The following is a 22,617-nucleotide window of genomic DNA, read 5'->3' as shown; positions in this document are numbered from 1 at the left end:
CCAAACAGTACCTGTAGAATAATGCTGGCTGCTCAACTTCATGGCTAATGTCTAAAATATTTGTCATCCACTTTAAATCATCAGTCAATTTTGCAATAAGCCCTCATATCATCAAGACCACCACCTGAACATTCATATATCTTTTTAAGTGATAAAGCAAAACCAAAGTAATGTATTACGCAATTTGTTTCAACATGTTTCTTACTCCCTTGTTAAGACAATTTATGTTGTTTTGTGATGTGGAAATTTGTTTCTTTGTCCCAGTGTGCAGACAGTAGGTGGTCACAAAGTGTGTGGAATGACAAGCCCTTGCATAATAGTTATAATGAAAACAGGAAAAGGGAGTCTCCTAAAAGTACAAAAATGTAGTTGATGGCATGCTATGAAAATTTGACTTTCATCTAAAAAAATTAAATGTTGCACAGTTAACAAGCATTAATTGAAAGTGATAAAAAATAAATAATACAACAAAAATCTTGATGACTTTAGTGAGCCAAGAGCTTTGTAAAAGTTTGGTAGCATTTTCAATTTGAATAAGAAATCTCACAAGATCCTAGAGAAGGTGATAAGGCCTCATTGCCTAGGTGTTGAGTGTTGTATATGTTATGATGTCAATAACTGTTAGCTTGTGGTCGGGGTAGTTTGCTGCCATTATTCCCTTTCCATGACTGCGTTTAAGAGCTTACATGCTTTACAGTGGTAGAAGAATACCACTCTAAATGAGAAGAGGCTCTTGACTTAAATAAGATGCAATGGATTTCATAAAAGCCATTAGGTATAACTTACATTAGTAAGTTACATTGTTAAAACCTATGAGGAGACCTAGGAGATTCAAAGCTTTTCTGCCCTTTTTCCCATCCAAATCCTTACGACTTCATCAAATTGGGTAAAGCTGAATACAGTCATTAATCTTCACCATATCAGAACTATTACCTTCATACAACATTTCTCCCAAGCTGTTTCTCCAAAGTCATTATTCATACGTTCATGTATATAATTTCATTTACCAATACTCCATCTCTCCTCAAGACACTAACTGTGGGCGACATGGTGGCACAGTGGTTAGCGCTGTTGCCTCACAGTGCCAGAGACCTGGGTCAATTCCTGCCTCAGGCAACTGTCTGTGTGGAGTTTGCACATTCTCCCCGTGTCTGCGTGGATTTGCTCCGGTTCCCTCCCATAGTCCAAAAATGTGCAGGTTAGGTGAGTTGGCCATGCTAAATTGCCTGTAGTGTTAGGTGAAGGGGTAAATGTAAGGGAATGGGTCTGGGTGGGTGCTCTTTGGAGGGTTGGTGTGGACTTGCTGGGCCGAAGGGCCTGTTTTCACACTGTAAGTAATCTAATCTAAGTAATCTAATCTAAACTTCACAAATTCAGGTCTCACAATTCTTCTATGTTTTGGAACTTGGAATGTAGGTAGCTTTGAGGATTGTTGACCCTGACTGTATTCTTGAACCTAAATGGCCTATAAAATGCCTCTGCACTGGAGGGCTTCTTAATCTTTTGGATATCTTTTCAGAGGATATTGTTCCTGTTGAATTCATTGTCTGGGGGAACATTAATCTTCTGTGTTTCTTTTGCAGAACTCTTCCCTATTTAATCAGGTAGTTGCCCCATAACATTATGTTTATGATGGTCTTTAATCACATGCATTTCCTTTCTGTGCTAAAACGGGCATGTTTTTGTGTTGGAAAATCCTGGATTTCTTGACAAGGATATTTCTTCTTGACTGTTTCCGGAATCTGTTCCCATTGGTGATCCCATCTTAGAGTTGATTCCCACTGAATCATATGTAGTCCATCTTCAATCTATACAAACAAATCTTCATTCTCAATCTGTTAATATGCCTGTGCTGAAGTATCTAAACTCTTTACTTCAACACATAGATTAGGTTGAATGTCTTCACACACCTTCTGTGGCTGTCTTACTGGTGAACCTAACATGTCACATCTTTGTCATGCTGATGTTTGCTGCTGACCTAGATCAGTCATAGGTCTTTGCTGGAAGATGGATTTAAATATTCCTCTTGAACTTAAGTTGTTTCATAATATGACATCAAATTTGAATTTGCTGTTGTATTTTGTTCACTAGGTTTTGTTTTTGCCTAACAGTTTCAGGAGAAGATTGATCAATTCGCTCACTTAGCATGTACAGTACATTGAGGTTCCTGATGAAGGGCTTTTGCCCGAAATGTCGATTTCGAAGCTCCTTGGATGCTGCCTGAACTGCTGTGCTCTTCCAGCACCACTAATCCAGAATTGTACAGTACATTCCTTTTCTCCCTGTCTACATCTCCTCACAAATTTTGCAGGTCTGGCAGTATCTGTGGGGTGAAAGCAGAGTTAATGCTTCAAATCCATTTAGCCTTCTTCAGAAGTTTCTGAAGTAGGGCCAATGATCTTAAAATGTTAACTCTGTTTCCTCTCGATAGATGCTGCCAGATCTGCTGAGTTTGGCCAGTAATTTCTATTTTTATATTGAATTTTGAGCAACCACAGTTCTTTCTTTTATTCTCACAAATTTTGATGGTTTCTGAAATCTGAATTTTCTTCAGTGATGGTAGAGCTATTTTCCAACCGAGGCAATCCTGTTTAATCACAGATTTTACAACAATATGAGATATTCAATCTCTCTTGAAACCTCCGGTCACCACGCTGCCGACTGACCCTTGGCAATCCCAGGATATCTTGCTGAAGAGAATCTGGAGTAATGGTCTTCTTTATACACCAGTGAGTCATAGAGTCATAGAGATGTACAGCAGAAAACAGACCCTTAGATCCAACCCGTCCATGCTGACCAGATATCCCAACCCAATCTAGTCCCACCTACCAGCACCCGGCCCATATCCCTCCAAACCCTTCCTATTCATATAGGTAAAAACAATGCTGGAAACCAGATGCTGGAAACCAGATTCTGGATTAGTGGTGCTGGAAGAGCACAGCAGTTCAGGCAGCATCCGAGGAGCAGTAAAATCGACGTTTTGGGCAAAAGCCCTTCATCAGGAATAAAGCCTGAAGGGTGGAGAGATAAGCTAGAGGAGGGTGGGGGTGGGAGAAAGTAGCATAGAGTACAATAGGTGAGTGGGGGAGGGGATGAAGGCGATAGGTCAAGGAGGAGGGTGGAGTGGTTGAAAAGAAGATAGGCAGGTAGGACAAATCATGGCAACAGTGCTGAGCTGGAAGCTTGGAACTAGGGTGAGGTGGGGCAAGGGGAAATGAGGAAACTGTTGAAGTCCACATTGATGCCCTGGGGTTGAAGTGTTCCGAGGCGGAAGATGAGGCATTCTTCCTCCAGGCATCTGGTGGTGAGGGAGCAGTGGTGAAGGAGGCCCAGGACCTCTATGTCCTTGGCAGGGTGTGAGGGGGAGTTGAAATGTTGGGCCACAGGGCAGTGTGGTTGATTGGTGCGGGTATCCCGGAGATGTACCCTAAATCGCTCTGCTAGGAGGCATCCAGTCTCCCCAGTGTAGAGGAGACCGCATCGGGAGCAACGGATACAATAAATGATATTAGTGGATGTGCAAGTAAAACTTTGATGGATGTGGAAGGCTCTTTTAGGGCCTTGGATGGAGGTGAGGGAAGAGGTGTGGGTGCAGGTTTTGTAATTCCTGCGGTGGCAGGGGAAGGTGCCAGGATGGGAGGCTGGGTTGTAGGGGGGCGTGGACCTGACCAGGTAGTCATGGAGGGAACGGTCTTTGCGGAAGGAAGAAAGGGGTGGGGAAGGAAATATATCCCTGCTGGTGGGGTCTTTTTGGAGGTGGCGGAAATGTCGGTAGATGATTTGGTTTATGCGAAGGTTGGTAGGGTGGAAGGTGAGCACCAGGGGAGTTCTGTCCTTGTTACAGTTGGAGGGGTGGGGTCTGAGGGCAGAGGTGCGGGATGTGGATGAGATGCATTGGAAGGCATCTTTAACCACGTGGGAAGGGAAATTGCGATCTCTAAAGAAGGAGGCCATCTGATGTGTTCTGTGGTGTAACTGGTCCTCTTGGGAGCAGATATGGTGGAGGCAGAGGAATTGGGAATACGGGATGGCATTTTTGCAAGAGGTAGGGTGGGAAGAGGTGTAATCCAGGTAGCAGTGGGAGTCAGTGGGTTTGTAAAAAATGTCAGTGTCAAGTCAGTCGTTATTAATGGAGATGGAGAGGTCCAGGAAGGGGAGGGACATCATTAATGGAGATGGAGAGGTCCAGGAAGGGGAGACCTTAAATTTACCTGGACCATCTCTGACACCTCTCTCCCCTTCCTGGACCTCTCCATCTCCATTAATGATGACCTAAAGGAGCCTTCAAAGTTCAAAGTATCCATCAAAGTTTTACCTGCACATCCACCGATATCATTTATTGTATCCATTGCTCCCGATGCGGTCTCCTCTACAATGGGGAGACTGGACGCCTCCTAGCAGAGCGCTTTAGGGAACATCTCCGGGACACCCGCACCAATCAACCACACCTGTGGCCCAACATTTCAACTCCCCCTCACACCCTGCCAAGGACATAGAGGTCCTGGGCCTCCTTCACCGCCGCTCCCTCACCACCAGACACCTGGAGGAAGAATGCCTCATCTTCCGCCTCGGAACACTTCAACCCCTGGGCATCAATGTGGACTTCAACAGTTTCCTCATTTCCCCTTGCCCCACCTCACCCTAGTTCCAAACTTCCAGCACAGCACTGTCCCACCTCACCCTAGTTCCAAACTTCCAGCACAGCACTGTCCCCATGACTTGTCCTACCTGCCTATCCACCTATCCACTCCACCCTCCTCCTTGAACTATCACCTTCATCCCCTCCCCCACTCACCTATTGTACTCTATGCTACTTTCTCCCCACCCCCACCCTCTTCTAGCTTATCTCTCCACCCTTCAGGCTCTCTGCCTTTATTCCTGATGAAGGGCTTTTGTCCGAAACATCAAGTTTACTGCTCCTCAGATGCTTCCTGAACTGCTGTGCTCTTCCAGCACCACTAATGCAGAACCTTCCTATTCATATACCCATCCAAATGCCTTTTAAATGTTACAATTGTATCAGCCTCCACCACTTCCCCTGGCAGCTCATTCCACACACATACCTCCCTCTACATGAATAAGTTGCCCCTTAGATCTCTTTTGTATCTTTCACCTCTCACCCTAAACCTATGCCCTCAACCCAGGGAAAAGACTTTGTTTATTTATCCTATCCATGCCCCTCATGATTTTGTAAACCTCTATAAAGTCAGTCCTCAGCCTCCGACGCTCCACGGAAAACAACCCCAGCTTGTTTAGCCTTTCCCTATAGCTCAAATCCTCTAACCCTGGCAACATCCTTGTAAATCTTTTCTGAACCCTTTCAAGTTTCACAACATCTTTCCGATAGGAAGGAGGCCAGAATTGCACCCAATATTCCAACACTGGTCAAACCAATGTCCTGTACAGCTACAACATGACCTCCCAACTCCTGTAATTAATACTCTGACTGATAAAGGAAAGCATATCAAATGCCTTCTTCACTATCCTATCTACCTGCGACTCCACCTTCAAGGAGCTATGAACCTGCACTCCAAGGTCTCTTTGTTCAGCAACACTCCCTAGGACCTTACCATTAAGTGTATAAGTCTTGCTAAGATTTGCTTTCCCAAAATGCAGCACCTCACATTTATCTGAATTAAACTCCATCTGCCACTTCTCAGCCCATTGGCCCATCTGATCAAGATCCTGTTGTAATCTGAGGTAACCCTCTTTGCTGTCCATTACACCTCCAATTTTGGTTTCATCTGGAAACGTACTAACTATACGTCTTATGCTCACATGCAAATTATTTATATAAATGACAAAAAGTAGTGGACCCAGCACCAATCCTTGTGGCACTGCACTTGTCACAGGCCTCCAGTCTGAAAACAACCCTCCACCACCACCCTCTGTCTTCTACCTTTGAGCCAGTTCTGTATCCAAATGGCTAGTTCTCCCTGTATTCCATGAGATCTAACCTTGCTCACCAGTCTCCCATGAGGAACCTTGTCGAACGCCTTACTGAAGCCCATATAGATCACATTTACCGCTCTGCCCTGATCAATCCTCTTTGCTACTTCTTCAAAAAACTCAAATAAGTTAGTGAGACACGATTTCCCACACACAAAGCCATGTTGACTATGCCTAATCAGTCCTTGCCTTTCCAAATACATGTACATTCTGTCCCTTAGGAGTCCCTCCAACAACTTGCCCACCACTGACATCAGGCTCACTGGTCTATAGTTCCCTGGCTTGTCTTTATCACTCTTCTTAAACAGTGGCACCATGATAGCCAACCTCCAGTCTTCCTGTACCTCACCTATGACTATCGATGGTACAAATATCTCAGCAAGAGGCCCAGCAATCACTTCCCTAGCTTTCCACAGAGTTCTAGGGTACACCTGATCAGGTGCTGGGGATTTATCCCTCCTCATGCGTTTCAAGACATCCAACATTTCCTCCTCTGTAATATGGACATTTTGCAAGATGTCACCATCTATTTCCCTGCATTCTATCTCTTCCATTTCCTTTTCCACAGTAAATACTGTTGCAAAATACTCATTTATTATCTCCCCCATTTTTCTGCTGCTCCACACAAAGGCCACCTTGCTGATCTTTGAGGGGCCCTAATCTCTCCCACGTTATCCTTTTGTCCTTAATGTATTCCAAATATGATTTTTGGCTAACTCACTAGACATTTGGTCTGACCACTCTTCAACACAATGTGGGTGAATGGTCGCACATCCTCAGTCAGTTTTTGTTCAATTTTCTTGAACCTGTTTCCGTTTGTTGGCACTTCTTAGTCTTATGAACTCATTTCATTGCTCGTGTCAATAGATTCTTTCTTCTTTTTGCCATGAATCTATCGAGCCCAATGAAATGATTTACCAGTTGATTGTTGAACAGTTGTTCAACAACTGTTTGTTTTGGGACCAATTGTTCTCTGACTGGGCATGTCTTTAAACAGACTGAGTATACTTTGGTCTCTCTTGACCTGTTTAATGTTCATTGAAATTAATTGAATTGCTAAATCAGAATGGCTGAGGTCAAGGCAAGCATGCATGCTCAAGAGGGAAGCCTCTTGATTATGAATCACATAAACATTCTCTACTTTCTTACACCCTTTGTACTGCTCTGTTAATTTTAGCATGTCTTTAATCACAAATGCTGATCATGTAGTTTCAGCTCTGTATGCTGTAATTGCTATTTTTTCAGCCATGGTAAACAGTCTGAAAAGACAATGATACTCACCCATGTATATAAAATTGAAGAGATGTCCATTCACAAAAACAGGCTTTTCCCAAACTTGAGTTGATTAGATCACCAATTTCTTCTGGAAACACATCTTTACTAATGCTGGTGGCTCTACAGCATTAACACCTTTGTCTGAGTAGTTAGATGACTTTTTGCAGCTCAGTAACTGTATCCTACTTCTACTATTGTGATCATGTTTCTCTGTAAGGCTTTTGAATTCTGCACTATCTCAAAGTTGCTTTAATCTCATTCTCAGATTCTTACTTTTCTAATATAACATTGTTGTTGTATTTATTAGTCTTAAAATGTTTGAACTCTGTAATATGGCAGTGTTGAATCACAGCTTAGATTAGATTGGATTCCCTACAGTATGGAAACAGGCCATTCGGCCCAACAAGTCCTGCATTTTTACAAACAAAATTGAGTTGCAGACATTTGTTCATCTGCTTTGCCACACATCTCATTGTTCTTGCCCATTCATTCAAACTGCTACCAAGAATTCCTCCCTTTCATATCCCACACCCACGCCACCCCAGCCCATGTCCTAGGCTTAACCTTTAACCTCTGTCGCTCTGCTATTTTTCTCTAATCTCTCTTGCCTATGAAGATTCACATCTTTTGGCTCCATGATCAAATATTCATCAACAAAGATCCCTTTCTAGTCACCAAGCTCGCAGACGTTGTGCATGGTTTCCTCTCTTCAGACATCGCCTTGCTAAGAGTAAACAAGCAGTAGAATTATTCTGGTTAGAATTGGGGAAGAGAAAAAAATGCTAGATTTTGTTGGAAATTTCTATAGACCTCTGGATCGTGGTGTTAAAATAGTAGACTCTTCTACAAATAGTTGTGGCTGTAATCGGATACTTAACCTTTCACACAGAATGGGAAAAGCTGAAGATCTTGAATCCCAGAGTGAGTAAAAGTCTTTAATATATTCAAAACAGTTTTTCTGGAAGAATGTCTTTATGAACCAACAAAAGATTTGACAAAATAAAATCAGTGCTGAATAATGAGCCAGAATTAATCAATAATTAGCAATATAGGAATACATAGCTAACAACTAACATGAGCTTTGAGAGAGGGAATGATTAATCATGGATCAAAGTTTTAAATTGAAGTTAGGCTGATACACAAATGCTGATGCAGGAATTGTCCACAATGGACTGGGCAAAATTGTTAACAGATAAAACTACAAATGAACATGAGTGGTATTCAAAGGGAGTGTTTCCTACAGTACAAGACCTGCATGCACCCTAAAAGGAAAGAGTTTTCTTGTGTAATTAAACACGGAATTGTAGAATTCCTATAGTGCATATCGAGGTCATTTGGCCCATTGTGTCTGCATCAACCCTCTGAACAGCATCCAACCCAGGTGCACTCCCCAACACTATCTCCGTAATCCCGCATCCTCAGTCAAAAAAATGAGAAATGTTATAAAAACAAAAAGAAAACCTTGTATATATCTATAGAATAGCAAAAATCCTATAGACTGGAATGGATATAAACAGCAGCAAATAAATATCAAGACAGTTGCAAAGAGCTGCAATAAACCTAGAATAGAACATCTGAGGGCTAGCAAAGGGAAAAGTAAAGATTTTTACAAACGTATTAAAAGAAAGAGGGTGAATAAGGGTAACACTCTTCTAAAGATCTTCTGTACATAGGCTACTTTATTGATGAGCCCAATGCTGATTGATCAATGTTAGCTTTGAATTAAAATTATCATTTTTAAAACTCTGAATGGCTTTGGCCTTCATTATTGCTGAATCTATTTCAGTCCTAAAATTCCCTGACAACTGTGCTTTCTTGTAAGGCTGTCACCTTATGCATCCCCATTACCCCTGCATGCCAGCTTCAGTCATCAAAGCCCAAAACTTTGAAATTCCTTTCCTCTTCTCAATAATCTGCCTGCACCATTAAAAGTGTAATTAGATGACCATGAATCCATTGTCGATTATCACAAAACACATCTGGTTCACTACCGTACTTTGGGGAAGGAAACTGCCATACTTGGCCCCACCTACGTGACTTAAATCCACAGCAATATGGTTAACTCTTAACTGCCCTTTGGGCAATTAGGGATGGGCAATAAATGCTGGCCTAGCCGTGATGCCCTCATCTCATGAATGAATAAATAAAACGTACCTCTTTGATGATGATTTTTGTTAGCTTTCTAATACCTCTTTTTTTGGACACAGCATCTGTTTATGTCTTATTTTACGTCTGTGGAGTTTTTTTTCTGCATTAAAAGATACTAAACAAATGCAAGTTGCTGTTGCCTTTAGTTGATTTTCCAAGTTAACAATCACCAAATAAACAAAAATGATTCAAGAGACATGAATGGAATTCCGCCTGGCAGGTTCTTTAACGTGTTAATCATTTCTTAAAACATTTGTGTTTCCGAAAGTAGTTCCTGTGATTTCAGAACACAAAGTTGCTGCAGTAAACATGAAAATAAATTCAATTTTAAGAACATATCAGGAGGATGAGCAAAGACCTTAGCACCATGGTACGGGAAGTCTTTCCAGACAAGGGGGCAAAAGAGATAAGTAATTGTAAATGGAGATAATATAACCAAGGGAATAGACACTTTTCTCTGTGGCCAGGATTGAGACTCCTTTAGGATGTGTTGCCTGCCTGATGTCTAGGTTCAGGATATCTCATCTAGATTGCAAAGGAATTTGGAGTGGGTGGGGAAAGATCCAGTTGTTATGGTCCATGTTGATACCAATAACATAGGTAGAATGAGGAAAGAGGTTCTGCTGAGGGAGTACGAGCAGCTAAGGGCTAAATTAAAAACCATAACCAAAAGGTATTGACCTTTGGATTATTTGCTCAGCCATAAGCAAATTGGCACAGGGTCAATGAGATTAAAGAGGCAAACATGTGGCTGAAAGGTTAGTGAGGGAAAAAAATGGGTTTGAATTCATGGGACATTGACATCAGTACTGGGGAAGGAGGGAGCTGTTCTGAAGGGATGGGCTCCACCTGAATCATGCTGGGACCAAATTCTTGGTGAATCACATAATTAGGGCTATGGATAGAGCTTTAAACTAAACAGTAGTGTGGAAATTTTTGGGAAAAGAAAAAGTGGCTAGGTTTGGCAGAGGTTATTAAAGTTGCAGAGCAAGTAATAAAGTCATGAGGTCAGTTATCCAGAAGTCCAGCTTAATTCCCTGAGCTAACAGCCCACCAGAGCAACTGGTAAAATTTAACTCAATTCATAAACGTGGAATATCAAGATGGTTTCAGTAATGACATAGTTCGTTGAAAATGGAGTCACAGATGGACAGGGGTGGTTAAAGCAGCATTTAGCATGCTTGTCTTCATTGCTCAGATTATTGAGTACATGAGTTGGGATGTCATGTTGTGGTTGTACAGGATATTGGTGAGGTCACTTTTGGAATACTGTGTACAGTTCTTGTCGCCCTGCAATGAAAAGGATATTATTACATTGGGGAGCATGCAGAAAAGAGTAACAATGATATTACAGGGACTGGAGGTGTGAGTTATAAGGAGAGGCTGGATAGCAGGGACATTTTTCATCGAAGTGTCGGAAGTCGAGGGGTGACCTTATAGAGGTTTCCCTTGCTTTTATCATACTTGCTCTTGTTCTAATTATTCTAATTTTTCTCTCCTTATTCCGTGCAGTCACATTGAATTTACATTGAATTCAATATTTTACCTTAAGTCCTGTTTCAAGGCTCACTGCTTATTGATGATTCTTCAATGTAATTAGTAAAAGAGATTAACAGTTCTTTGCCCAGGTTATACAAGTTCCTGATGCCCTGTATATGGCCTGCTGAAAATAAGCTGCCATGAAAATTCCCATAGAAAATTTATGAGAAGTCACTGCTCCCAGTGATATCAAAACTAATATGCAGTGATGGGCTTATATAACATGAATAGCAAAGGTTTTTTTTCCCCTAGGGTAGTGGAGTTCTAAACTAGAAGGGATATTTATAAGGTGAGAGGAGAAAGATTTAAAAGGGACCAGAGAGGCAACTTTTTCACACAGAGAGTGGATTGTATGTGGAATGAACTACCAGAGGAAGTAGAAGATGTAGATACGGTTACATTTAAAAGCCATTTTGACAGATACATGAATAGAAAAGGTTCAGAGAGATATAGGCAAGTGGGACTAGTTTAGTTTGGGAAACTTGGTTTGGCATGGACGAGTTTGTCCAAAGGGTCTGTTTCCATGCTGTATGACTGTATGACTCAATAACAATTCTCAGACCCCTTGAGCATAATATTATAGAACTGAATGGATGTATAAAATCATCAAAAGATTAATGGGATTATCATCACCATTACAGGACAACCTTGATTATTGAATGACACGGGTGGGAAGTATTTTGTTTGGATAATCGAATGTTCAGATAATCGAATGTTCAGGTAATTCAGGTAACACAGTTTACCTAAGCATTCGGACCTTGAGATCTTGTTTGGATAATCTGAAATTCGGATAATCAATGTTCGGAGAAGCAAGGTTGTACTGTATATTAGTTTTGATATCACTGGGAGCAGTGACTTCTCATAAATTTTCTATGGGAATTTTCATGGCAGCTTATTTTCAGCAGGCCATATACAGGGCATCAGGAACTTGTATAACCTGGGCAAAGAACTGTTCATCTCTTTTACTAATTACATTGAAGAATCATCAATAAGCAGTGAGCCTTGAAACAGGACTTAAGGTAAAATATTGAATTCAATGTAAATTCAATGTGACTGCACGGAATAAGGAGAGAAAAATTAGAATCATTAGAACAAGAGAAAGTATGATAACAGCAAGGGAAAAAAATTTACTTAGCTTTTTTTTGGAAAAAATACAATAATTAAAAGCCAAATGAATTAATCTACAGATTATCATTGAATTTCTGCAGTGAAAGAAAGGAAACCAACTGGAAATAGTTGTTTCCAATGCCACCCGATCATAACTCCTTCAACATTCTTCAGGAAACTATGTTAACAGCATTGACAAGTTTAAACACCCTGCTGTCCTAACCAATAAAGAAAAGTGCAGGCACCAGAGCAGAAAACTAATAGGGAAATGGGTCCTTAAAATAATGGCTTATCCAATCACTATTTTTCATTAAGAGGATGTTGCCAGGTTTGGAGGGTTTGAGCTATAGGGAGAGGTTGAATAGTCTGGGGCTGCTTTCCTGGGAATGTTGGAGGCTGAGGGGTTACCTTATGGAGGTTTATAAGATCATGAGGGGCATGGATAGGGTAAATAGACAAGATCTTATCCCTGGGATAGGGGCGTCCATAACTAGAGGGCTGAGGTTTAAGGTGAGATAGGAAAGATTTAAAAGGGACTTAAGGGGCAATTTTTTTCATGTAGAGAGTGGTGCATGTATTGAATGAGCTGCCAGGGGAAGTGGTGGAGGTTGGGACAACCACAACATTTAAAAGACATCTGGATTGGTTTATGAATAGGAAGGGTTTAGAGGAATACGTGCCAAGTGCTGGCAAATGGAACTAGATTAATTAAAGATATCTGGTCGGCATAGATGAGTTGAACCGAAGGGTCTGTTTCCATGCTGCACATCTCTGTAACTCTATGACTCTAAGACAGGTGATTAAATCTATTTGAAACATTTCCTTAAATACTCTATAACAAGTTGTAATAATTTCAAAATAACTTACTGAGGGGCTGTAGGATCTGTGGTTTGAGCAGAACCGTTACATTTTTCTTCTGATTGGCCACTTCCCATGTATTGTGCTGAAGTGGTTGAATTAATTTTGATTCCTTTATGATTCGCAACCTCAGATTTATTCTGCTCAACTAATCCTGATTGGTCAAATATCTGCTCTGTGGAAGGAGTCTCAAGACAGGTTACCATCAATGTTCTGTTGCCATTCTCCCCAGCATTGCTGCCAAGGCCTGCTGCAATATGCTTACGAAGAGGCTCCTTTTCTGCAGCATCATTCTGCTTTGGGACTGGAGTTCCATTGCGATATTCAGTGTTCAAATCTAGGCTGGTGACACTCTCACTTTGAGGTGGAGTTAATGATTGTTTTGGTTTGGATTTTGAGGTACGACTAAAAAAACTTCCCAATTTCTGTCGAAGCCCTTCCTCAGGTTGGTTCAAACCAATGGTTGGAAATAATCCAATGGCTTCACTATCTGTTGGTTCCTCCTGTGCTGAAGATGTCTCTTTGTCCACAGAACCCTGAAAAACCTTTACCAACACAAGAAAAGAATAGATCATTGCAGCTTTAAGCTTTAAATTTATTTTTTATTCACTTAAACAGTAATTTGAAAACACATTCCAGAAATCAGAATGGATATTACCTTTGTCAGGTCTGTAACCAACTTATTTGCAGACCCAGAGAAAGCCTGTTCATTTATTTTTCCATCTTTTGGGGTCACTGCAGTTTGCTTGTCCTTAAGACTAGAACAAAAATAGAAAAAAAGACAAATACAGCAGCAAAAATTGTAGCAGCCAAAACAATTTAAAAGATAAAGAAAATCACTGATAAAAGATGTGAAGTAAAATAGTTTTAAATGGATTCTTGCCAGTGTGGCAAAATAATCAGTGCATGAAAAGGAGTCAGTTACACACTTCCACCTACCTTTACCTTTCTGTTTTTTAACCCCTATTCTAGAGTAATATTTTGAAACATCATATATCTATGTAATCCTTATTGGGCAGGAAGTGTATGAGAGTGCCAATCAGTTCCTTAAAATGAGTAGTTTAGTACACCTTCCACCCCAGTCCTGGCTTTGTGCTCTCTTACTGATTCCCTGTCCAACTTTATTTCAGGAACCAGTCCCTGGTAGGTTAGTTATGTAGCTATGGATTGCAGTTGCCAAGATCAAGCACAGGCAAGATGGACCAAATGGTCTCATTGTGTACTGGAAATTTCTTGTGATTTTATGGCACGGTACACTTTCGATCTTTAAAACATGGTGAGGTATCAAATGAGCTGCCATAACCAGATACCAACCATTGGTAGCTATAATATTTATTTTCATAAGACACAGAGTTAGTTCCAGCATTTTTAAAACCCAACATTATGGATACCTTTTCAAAGTTGCAGGTTTTGACTTACATGAGAATTAAAGAACGAGGCCTATATCGAAAACACTGCTAAGAAATCGTACTGTAATATACTAAGGAGTGCCCATGGTGGAGGAAGACATCAGTCAGAGCTTTTGTAAAAATAATCGAATTATCATGTTCCAGTGGCACAGGCACAAAGGTTAAAGGATAGAATTTTAATGTGTGTTATATAACACCTTGTTGTAACTTTGGCAGAAAGCTGGAAGAAACCATGAAGTTAAAAAGGAAATAAAAGCTTGCATTTATATAGTATCTTTTACAACTTCAAGAGAAATTGTGTAAGTGGCTACTTTGATCTTTCCTTGGGTTTCCCTTAAAGCCACTATGGAAGATTGAGAGACCTGATGAGAAATTCTAACTATTACTTTGAAACTTCTCTTGGCTTGTGATTTGTAATTAAATTCCAAGTGATTATATTCATTTTCATGATACTGCTACAAATTATTAACCAAGGGATTCTTCCCTCCCAGTGTCAAAACCTGAGAATTAAACAGGGAGTGTTCATGGTGTGTCACAACTATAGTGCGGTATTATGACACTTCTAGATGATTCAACAAGGCATTCACTGTGTTCTCCCATTGAAATGAATGACCACAAGAATGTAGCCTTGCTAGACTGAGTCTGCACATGTAATAACAAGTTCTTATTTCTGTAGGGGAGAGAAACAACCTCATGAAATTAATTAGCATAATCAGATAGAACTTTTTTGTGGTTCTTCTAGTCTCCGATATTATGTGGTTGATTCCCTGGTTTAAATGGCTGTTTAAGTTGTTAACAATTGTGTTTACATCAGTCTTCTGCAAATGTTGCAGTGGATATTTGGGTAATCACGTGTGGAAATTCAAATAACTTATTAACAGAACAAGAAACATAATTTAATCAAAACATAACCAATGTAAATTAGAATAATCCAGGACAAGCCCTTTTAATAATGTCATCCTGGAGTTTCTGTGTGTAAACACAGTCCCATTAATAAAAACTACACCTAAAAACTAATTGAAAAGGTATTTTTTCATACAGCTCATTTCCTTTCACAGTGATCTTTTGTGAATTCTGTAATCAACTCCAGGAGAAAGACCCTACACAGGGCCTATTAACACAACGTTAAAGGGTCAAATTACAAAACAGTCAAGCAATTTTTGTGACCAATGATGGACTGCCAACTATTTAATTGCTAGCTGATGATTGATATGTGAAATTTCACTACTTTTGTTATAAGTTTTCCAAGCAAACAATTAATAAGTTCTCATAAATAGTTTCTGATTCCTGATATGTAAATCTAACCTAAAAGTTAATCAGATAGCATATTGGTATCATCACTGGACTAAGAATTCAAGTACCCACATAATGCCCTGGGGACCAGGATTTGAATTCCATCACCAATTTGAATTTTAAAGGAATTGGGAATTAAGAGCTGAATGATGACCATGAAATCATAGTTGTGTGTCGTAAAAACCTCTGATTCATTGATACCTCATAAAGTAGGAAATCTGCTATCCTTACCTGGTCTGGCCAACATTGGACTCCAGACCACAGCAATTTGGTTGACTTTAATTGACCTCTCAGTAATTAGGGATGTGCAATAAATGCTGGTAACTCTTTACTAATAAGTCACTCAGTTCTGTGAAACCACGGAGAAGTCTCAATAAAGGAATGAAAACAGAAGAACCATCTGGTATCGAAGTAGGCACTAGGAAAGACAATGGCAAACCTGGCCCTGCAAAGTCTTCCTTACTAACACCTGGGACCCAGTGTCAAAATGGGGAAAGGTGTCTGCAAAATCCTGATGTTGTTATGACCATGGAATTATATATGACAGACAACAACCCAGACAATACCATCACCATCACTGGTTATATCCTCTCCCAACAGCAGAACTGACACAGCAGGAGTAGTGGCACAATGATTTACAGTGAGGATGGAATTGTCCTTGGAGTCTTCATGCTGAACCCATGAAGCCTCATGGCACCAAGTCAAACATAGGCAACAAAATCTCCTGTGCTACCAGATACCATGTCTGTCCTCTATTGATGAGCAAGTATTCCTCCATTTGAACACCACATGGAGGAAGTACTAAGGGTGGCAAGGGAGCAGACTGTTCTCTTGATGGGGGATTTCAATGTCTATTGTCAAGTGTGACTCAGCTGTACAATTACTGATACAGATGGCCAACTGCTAAAGGTCATAGCTAGACTGGGTCTGTGGCTAGTGGTGTGGGAATTGACAAGAAGGAAAAACATACTTGACCTCATCCTTACCAATCTGCCTGCCATAGATTTATTTGTCCATGACAGTATGGGTAAAAGAGTGATCATTGCACATTCCATGTGGAGACAAATTCCCATTTTCACATTGAAGATGCCACCCCATCATGTTGTGTGGCTATCACGATGTTAAATGAGATAGACCCAGAGCAATTCTAATAGTTCAAGACTGGACATCAATAAGATTTTGTGGGCCATAACAGCAGCAGAGTCACAGACCAACACAATTTGCAGCATCATGGCTGGACATATACTGCACTCTACCATTACCACCAAAGCAGGAGGTCAACTCTGGGTGAATGAAGAGGTCATGCTGGGAGCAGCACCTAAAAGTAAAGTGTCAGTCTGATGAAGCAACAACACAGGATTGCTTGCATGACATAGAGCAAAAGCATCAAGCTATAAACGGAACTAAGCTATCTCGCAACTAATGAACCAGAGCCAATATCTGCAGTCCTGCCGCACACAGATGAGAATATTAATGGACAATTAACAACTGACTCAGAGAAAGCTCATGACATTTGCATTCTCAGTAATGGAGGAGCCCAGCACATCAGTAGGACAAATAAGGGAATAAATCTAGCACTGCCCTATCAGTCTACTCTCGATCATCAGTTAAGTGATGGAGGGGGTCATCGCCAATCATATCAAGCTGCACTTGCTTAAATTCTGCAGAGTCTTGTGCTCCTTCAGGGCCACTCAGGTCCTGACTTTACCACAGTCTTGGTTCAAACCTAAAGCTGAACTCCAGAGGTGAGATAAGAGTGACAGCCTTTGACATCAAGACCATATTTGACCAAATCTGGCATCAATGAGCCCTAGCAAAACTAGAATGAATGAGAATCAGGTGGCAAATTCTCTGCACATAGGGAGATAGTCGTGGTTTTTGGAGGTCAGTCATTTCAGTTTAGGATATCACTGCTGGAGTTCCTCAGGGTAGAGTACTGGGACCAACTATCTTCAGCTGCTTCTTCAACCTTCATAACATCAGCCATAGGATGATACTGACAATTGCACAATGTTCAACACCATTTGTGACTCCTCAGATACTGAAGCAGTGTACGTCCAAATGCAGCATGACCTGAACAGTATCTAGGCTTCAGTGGAATATGACAAGTAACATTCATGCCACACAAATGACAAGCAATTTTCATATCTGTCAAGAGACAATCTAACCATGCTTACTTTCAATAATGTTACAATCACTGAATTCCCTCTGAATATGTCAGAGGCTAGGAATTTCACAGCAGCTATTTGACATAGGATTCATTTAGCTCAGTCAGTAGAGGTTCTACCAAGGAATTCCTAGTGATAGACCTTGAACTCTGCCAGCCATCACTCATCACCTGTCTTTTCAAAGTCTGTCCACCATCCACACAGTTCACGTGATGAGTGTGATGGAATGCTCTTCATTTGTCTGGATGGGTGCAGCTGGAATGACCTTCAAGAGGTTTGACCATATTCAGGACAAAACAGCTTGATTCATTGTTACCCAATCCACCCACCCTCATTATTTATTTCTTCCACGAACGATGCATCATCGTGGAATTGTTTATAATCTATGAGATGCATTGCAGTAACTCAAAGGTTTTTTTCAACAACATTTTTCGAATCCACAAACTCTGCTACCTAGAAAGATAAGGGCAGTAAATGTATGGGAACACCATTACTTACAAGTTCCCTTCCATGGCTCATCCTCACTTACAACTATATCACTGTCCTTCACCGTCACTGGGTCAAAACCCCAAAACTCCCTTCCTAACAACATCGCATGTGCAAGAAGACGAATCATCGCAATCGACCAGAGAGCAATTAATGTTAGGCAATAGGTGCTGGTCAATGATGTCCATATCTCATGAAAAAAATGTCATTATTGCTATTCCTGGGTCTGACATATTTCATCAATAGGACAGACACACTAGAGATTGTGGCACAGTGGTATACAGTCAGGATGGAGTTGGCCTCAGAGCAGTCAAGATTGACTTCAACTCCATGAAGTCCCATGTCATCAGGTCAAAAGTGCCAAAGAAACTTTTGCTGAATTCATTTACTGCCCTCCCATACCACACACACCTCCCCCCCCCCCCCCCACCCCCCACCCCCCTTTCCCTCGGCTGATGCATCAGTAGTTCCCCATGTTGAACACCACGTAGAAAATGCATTGAGGGGTCCAGGGTACAAATGTACTCTGGTGCTGAGGGTGTTCAAGGTCCATCATCAAGAATTTCTTGATGGAAACATTATTGACCAAGCTGGCTGAGTTCTAAATGACATAGCTGCTACACTGCGTCTGCAACAGATGATGAGGATGTTAAGAAGACCAAGATGTATCTGTCTACAACAGAATTGTAAGAATGGCCACTGCACAGTCCTTGTGGAAATGAAGTCCTGTCTTCATATTGAGGATAACCTCCACTGTGTTGTGTGGCCCTAACACCATGCTAAATGGGATAGACTTTAATCAGATCTAGTAACTCAAGTCTAGGTATTCATTAAATGTTGTAGACCATCAGCATCAGGAGAATTAGATCTAACCACGATCTGTAACCTTGCAGCCTGGCATATTGCCACTCCAGCATGACTATCAAACTGGATGATCAAACCTGAACCAATGATGCTGCCAAAGGCCATGCATGAAGTAGCATCAGGCACACTTAAAAATAAAGTATCAACCTGAAAATTACAACACAGGACCACCTGCATGACAAACAGTATAAATAGTACATGATTTAAAAGCTAAGAGGTTCCACAATCCTGGATGAGTTCTCAGCTCTGCAGTCCTGCCTCATCCATTTGTGAATAATGGTGGACAATTAATTACTGAATTAGAAGTGGAAACTCCACAAATATGTTCGTTCTCAATAATGGGGAATCCAAGCACAAAAGACAAGGCTAAATCATTTGAAACAATCTTCATCCGTAAGTGCTGAGAGAACAATCAATCTTGGCTTTGTCCTGAGGTTCCAAGCACCATACAGGTTGGTTTTCAGCCATTTTAATTCAGTGGGAATCCAGGAACATCTCTTCATTGGTTGGAATCACTGCTAGCTCACAGGAACATGGTTGTACCTGTTGGAGTCAGTCATCTCAGCAATTAAGGCATCTGTGTAGAGTTCCTCAGGGTTGTGTCTGAAGCACAGTCTTGTTCAGCTCCTTCCATCATAAGGTCATTAAATTCAATGATGATGACCGAATGATTGGCATCATTCTCAACTCTTCATACACAGAAGCTGTCCATGTCCAAGGCAGAAAGACCTGGATAACATTTGGGTTTGGGCTGATAAGTGACAAGTGACATTTGTGCCTTACAAATATCAGTCAATGGTCATTAGAGAAGATAACAATTATCCCTTGATAGTCAATGGTATTACTATTGCTGAATATCCCACTATCAACATCCCAGTGTTACCATTAACCAGAAACTCAACTGGATTAGTCACATAATTACACATGACTCCTCAGATCATGTCCACCATCTACAAGTCATGTATCAGGAATTTTCAGGGTACTCTGCACCTGCAGTTAGAGAATGCAGCTCCAACAATACTCAAGAGGTTCAACACCAACCACGACAAAGCATCCAATTTGAATAGCACACTCTTAAACATTCATTCCAACCACCACCAATGCACACTGGCAACAGTTCATTTTTCCAAATGCATTACATTGATCATCTAGCAGAACAAAATCAGTGGGAATATGGGAACAGTATCACCTGCAAGTTCTCCTCTTAGTCACACACCTACTTGAACTAATTATATCACTGTCACTCCACTGTCTCTGGGTCAAAATCATGAAACTCCTTTCCTACAGCATGTGACTGTACCTATCTCCATTGACTGCAATGGGGCAACAAATGCTGGCCTAGCCAGCAATGCCCACACTCCTTGGAAGAATATTTTAAAAAGATTCTTGTGTGACGTACTGCACAATTCATTTTAATGCAAAGACTGATTTGCATTTCTTTTTCAATAATCCCAAATCATTTATGATCAATTTGAACATTTTAGCATCCATTCCATGCCTGAAGTACAGTGCTGTGTAATTTAATTTCAAGACCACTATTTTTATCATAAGTGACTGATATTGTCACCGTGAAATCTATGACAATGTTTCTTTACCATGGTTACACATGGAGTAGGGCTTAAAATGACCAAGCAAGATAATATTTTAATAGTAGTTCAAAGCAATAATAACAATCCTGCGTCATTTCTGTCAAAGTATCTACATCTGTTTTCTGTTTATAAGTGCCGATGGATGTTTTACCCATATTTAACATAGTTTTATGTGTAAAACATATCTAGCAAAGATGTTTAATAGAATACTTAATTTAAACATTTGATACCAGATAAATACTTACTTGACTCAACCAGGTGTGATTTGAGTAGTAAATATCTCTCAGGAAACTAAACTATTTATCACCCGAACACAAAATCCATTCTCAGAAATTTTCCTTATGTTTAATGATTTTATTACTCTCTGGATTCAATATTGGCAATCATAGTCACACAAGACAGAAACAGACCCTTTAGTCCAACCAGTCCCACTTGCCTTCAATTGGCCCGTATCCCTCCAAACATTTTGAATTAGAATTGCTACGGTGTGGAAACAGGCCCTTCGGCCCGGCAAGTCCCCACCGACCATCCGGTCGAAGAGTAACCCACCCAGACACATACTACTCAACAATTTCCCCCAACTAATTAATCTAACCTACATATCCCTGAACACTATGGGCAAATTAGCACGGGGAGAATGTACAAATTCCACACAGACAATTGCCCAAAGCTGGATTCAAACCCAGATTCCTGGCACTGTGCGGCAGCAGTGCGAACCACTGTGCCACCCCTCTTCAAGACAAGAAAGGGATTAAAATTTTCTTATTCATGCATTGATCCCAAATATCTTTTCAACGTTATTAAATGTACCTACATCCACCACTTCCTCTGGAAGTTTATTCCTCAAATGAACCACTCTCTCAAACCATTAAGATTTTGTGAAAACAGCTTACGTTGTACTGGTGCAGTACTCCACTTACTCAGGCTCTCAACTTATTGCCATTTTCCAAAACATTTATCAGAAGGATTTATGTTCGCTCACCATTGGCAATATTTATTCTTTAATTATAGGGAGTGATAATATCTGAGAGTATCTTCAAACTGTGTAAGATCTTAGGTGTCCTCTGCACAGATTTGACTCTCTCACACTCCTGACCGTTCCTCCTCACAGATTGGTGCCTCTCATTTACTTTCTCGTTCTTGTAATCCTCACATACTGTCTTTGTCCCCTCTTCAACACAGATCGTCCCTTTTATCTGTCTTGCCTATCTCCGTAGCCCTCTATTCATAAGCTGCTCTAGTTTCCTTTTGCTCTTCGTTCGTATTGATCTCCCAAGTACACATACCCTGTAGTTTAGTTCTACTACTCTTTCTGTGGTAACAAGGAAGCAAAGATCTCGCACTTGCTGTCAGACCAAAACTCAAATCTATTCTCGTACACTGGTTCGTGTTGTTTTCCATGTCCAATGACATTGCTTGACTAAAGCAAGTGACAGACGGCTCTTCGATTTACCTTACTGTTTCGGAAGTAGTTTTCGTTGGGTTATCCTCCACAGACTTGTTCGAAGAAAATAGTTTGGACAAGTTTATTGCGATGTCCTCCTGCCAGATATTGGATAGTTTAAACGCGCTCATTTCTCCCTTAAGGACGAAGGGAGCGGCTGAAATCTCGGCCAGTGAACTTGGATATTACACCGAGGCTGGGCAAGAAAACGCGAGGTGAAACTGGTCAAACTTGTAAGGCTGGGCTGGAAATACACCATATTATTAATAGTCAAAAACCGTGTAGGAGGAGTTTCTCTATCCTAATTGCGTTTTCAAACATGTGTATACCCACTTCAAGGGAAGAATATTAATAGTTCTATATTCTAATGTGTTGAACATACTGCTAATGTAGCATCTTTATTCTTCTATTTTTGCTAATTTATATTTGACTTTAAACCCTGGAATGTAATCTCTCGTTCTGCAGTAGAAATGTGGCAGTGGTATCAG

At 40.7% G+C, this 22,617-nt stretch overlaps 1 protein-coding gene across 1 annotated transcript in view; it reads right to left on the bottom strand.

Moving 5' to 3' along the window:
• LOC140486230 (uncharacterized) overlaps positions 1–22,373 on the bottom strand; it is a 97,828-nt gene extending 75,455 nt beyond the window's left edge. The window contains exons 1-3 of the mRNA XM_072585087.1: positions 22,139–22,373; positions 13,535–13,634; positions 12,886–13,421 (exon numbers count right to left, since the gene is read on the bottom strand). Coding sequence (XP_072441188.1) covers positions 12,886–13,421; positions 13,535–13,634; positions 22,139–22,260 — 758 coding nt within the window. The 5' untranslated portion in view covers positions 22,261–22,373. The remainder of the gene's footprint in view (positions 1–12,885; positions 13,422–13,534; positions 13,635–22,138) is intronic.
• Between the last annotated feature and the right edge of the window lie 244 nt (positions 22,374–22,617).

This window comes from Chiloscyllium punctatum, chromosome 15 (genome assembly GCF_047496795.1).
Source record: "Chiloscyllium punctatum isolate Juve2018m chromosome 15, sChiPun1.3, whole genome shotgun sequence".
Classification (NCBI taxonomy): Eukaryota; Metazoa; Chordata; class Chondrichthyes; order Orectolobiformes; family Hemiscylliidae; genus Chiloscyllium; species Chiloscyllium punctatum.
This window is presented reverse-complemented; position numbering and strand designations above follow the sequence as displayed.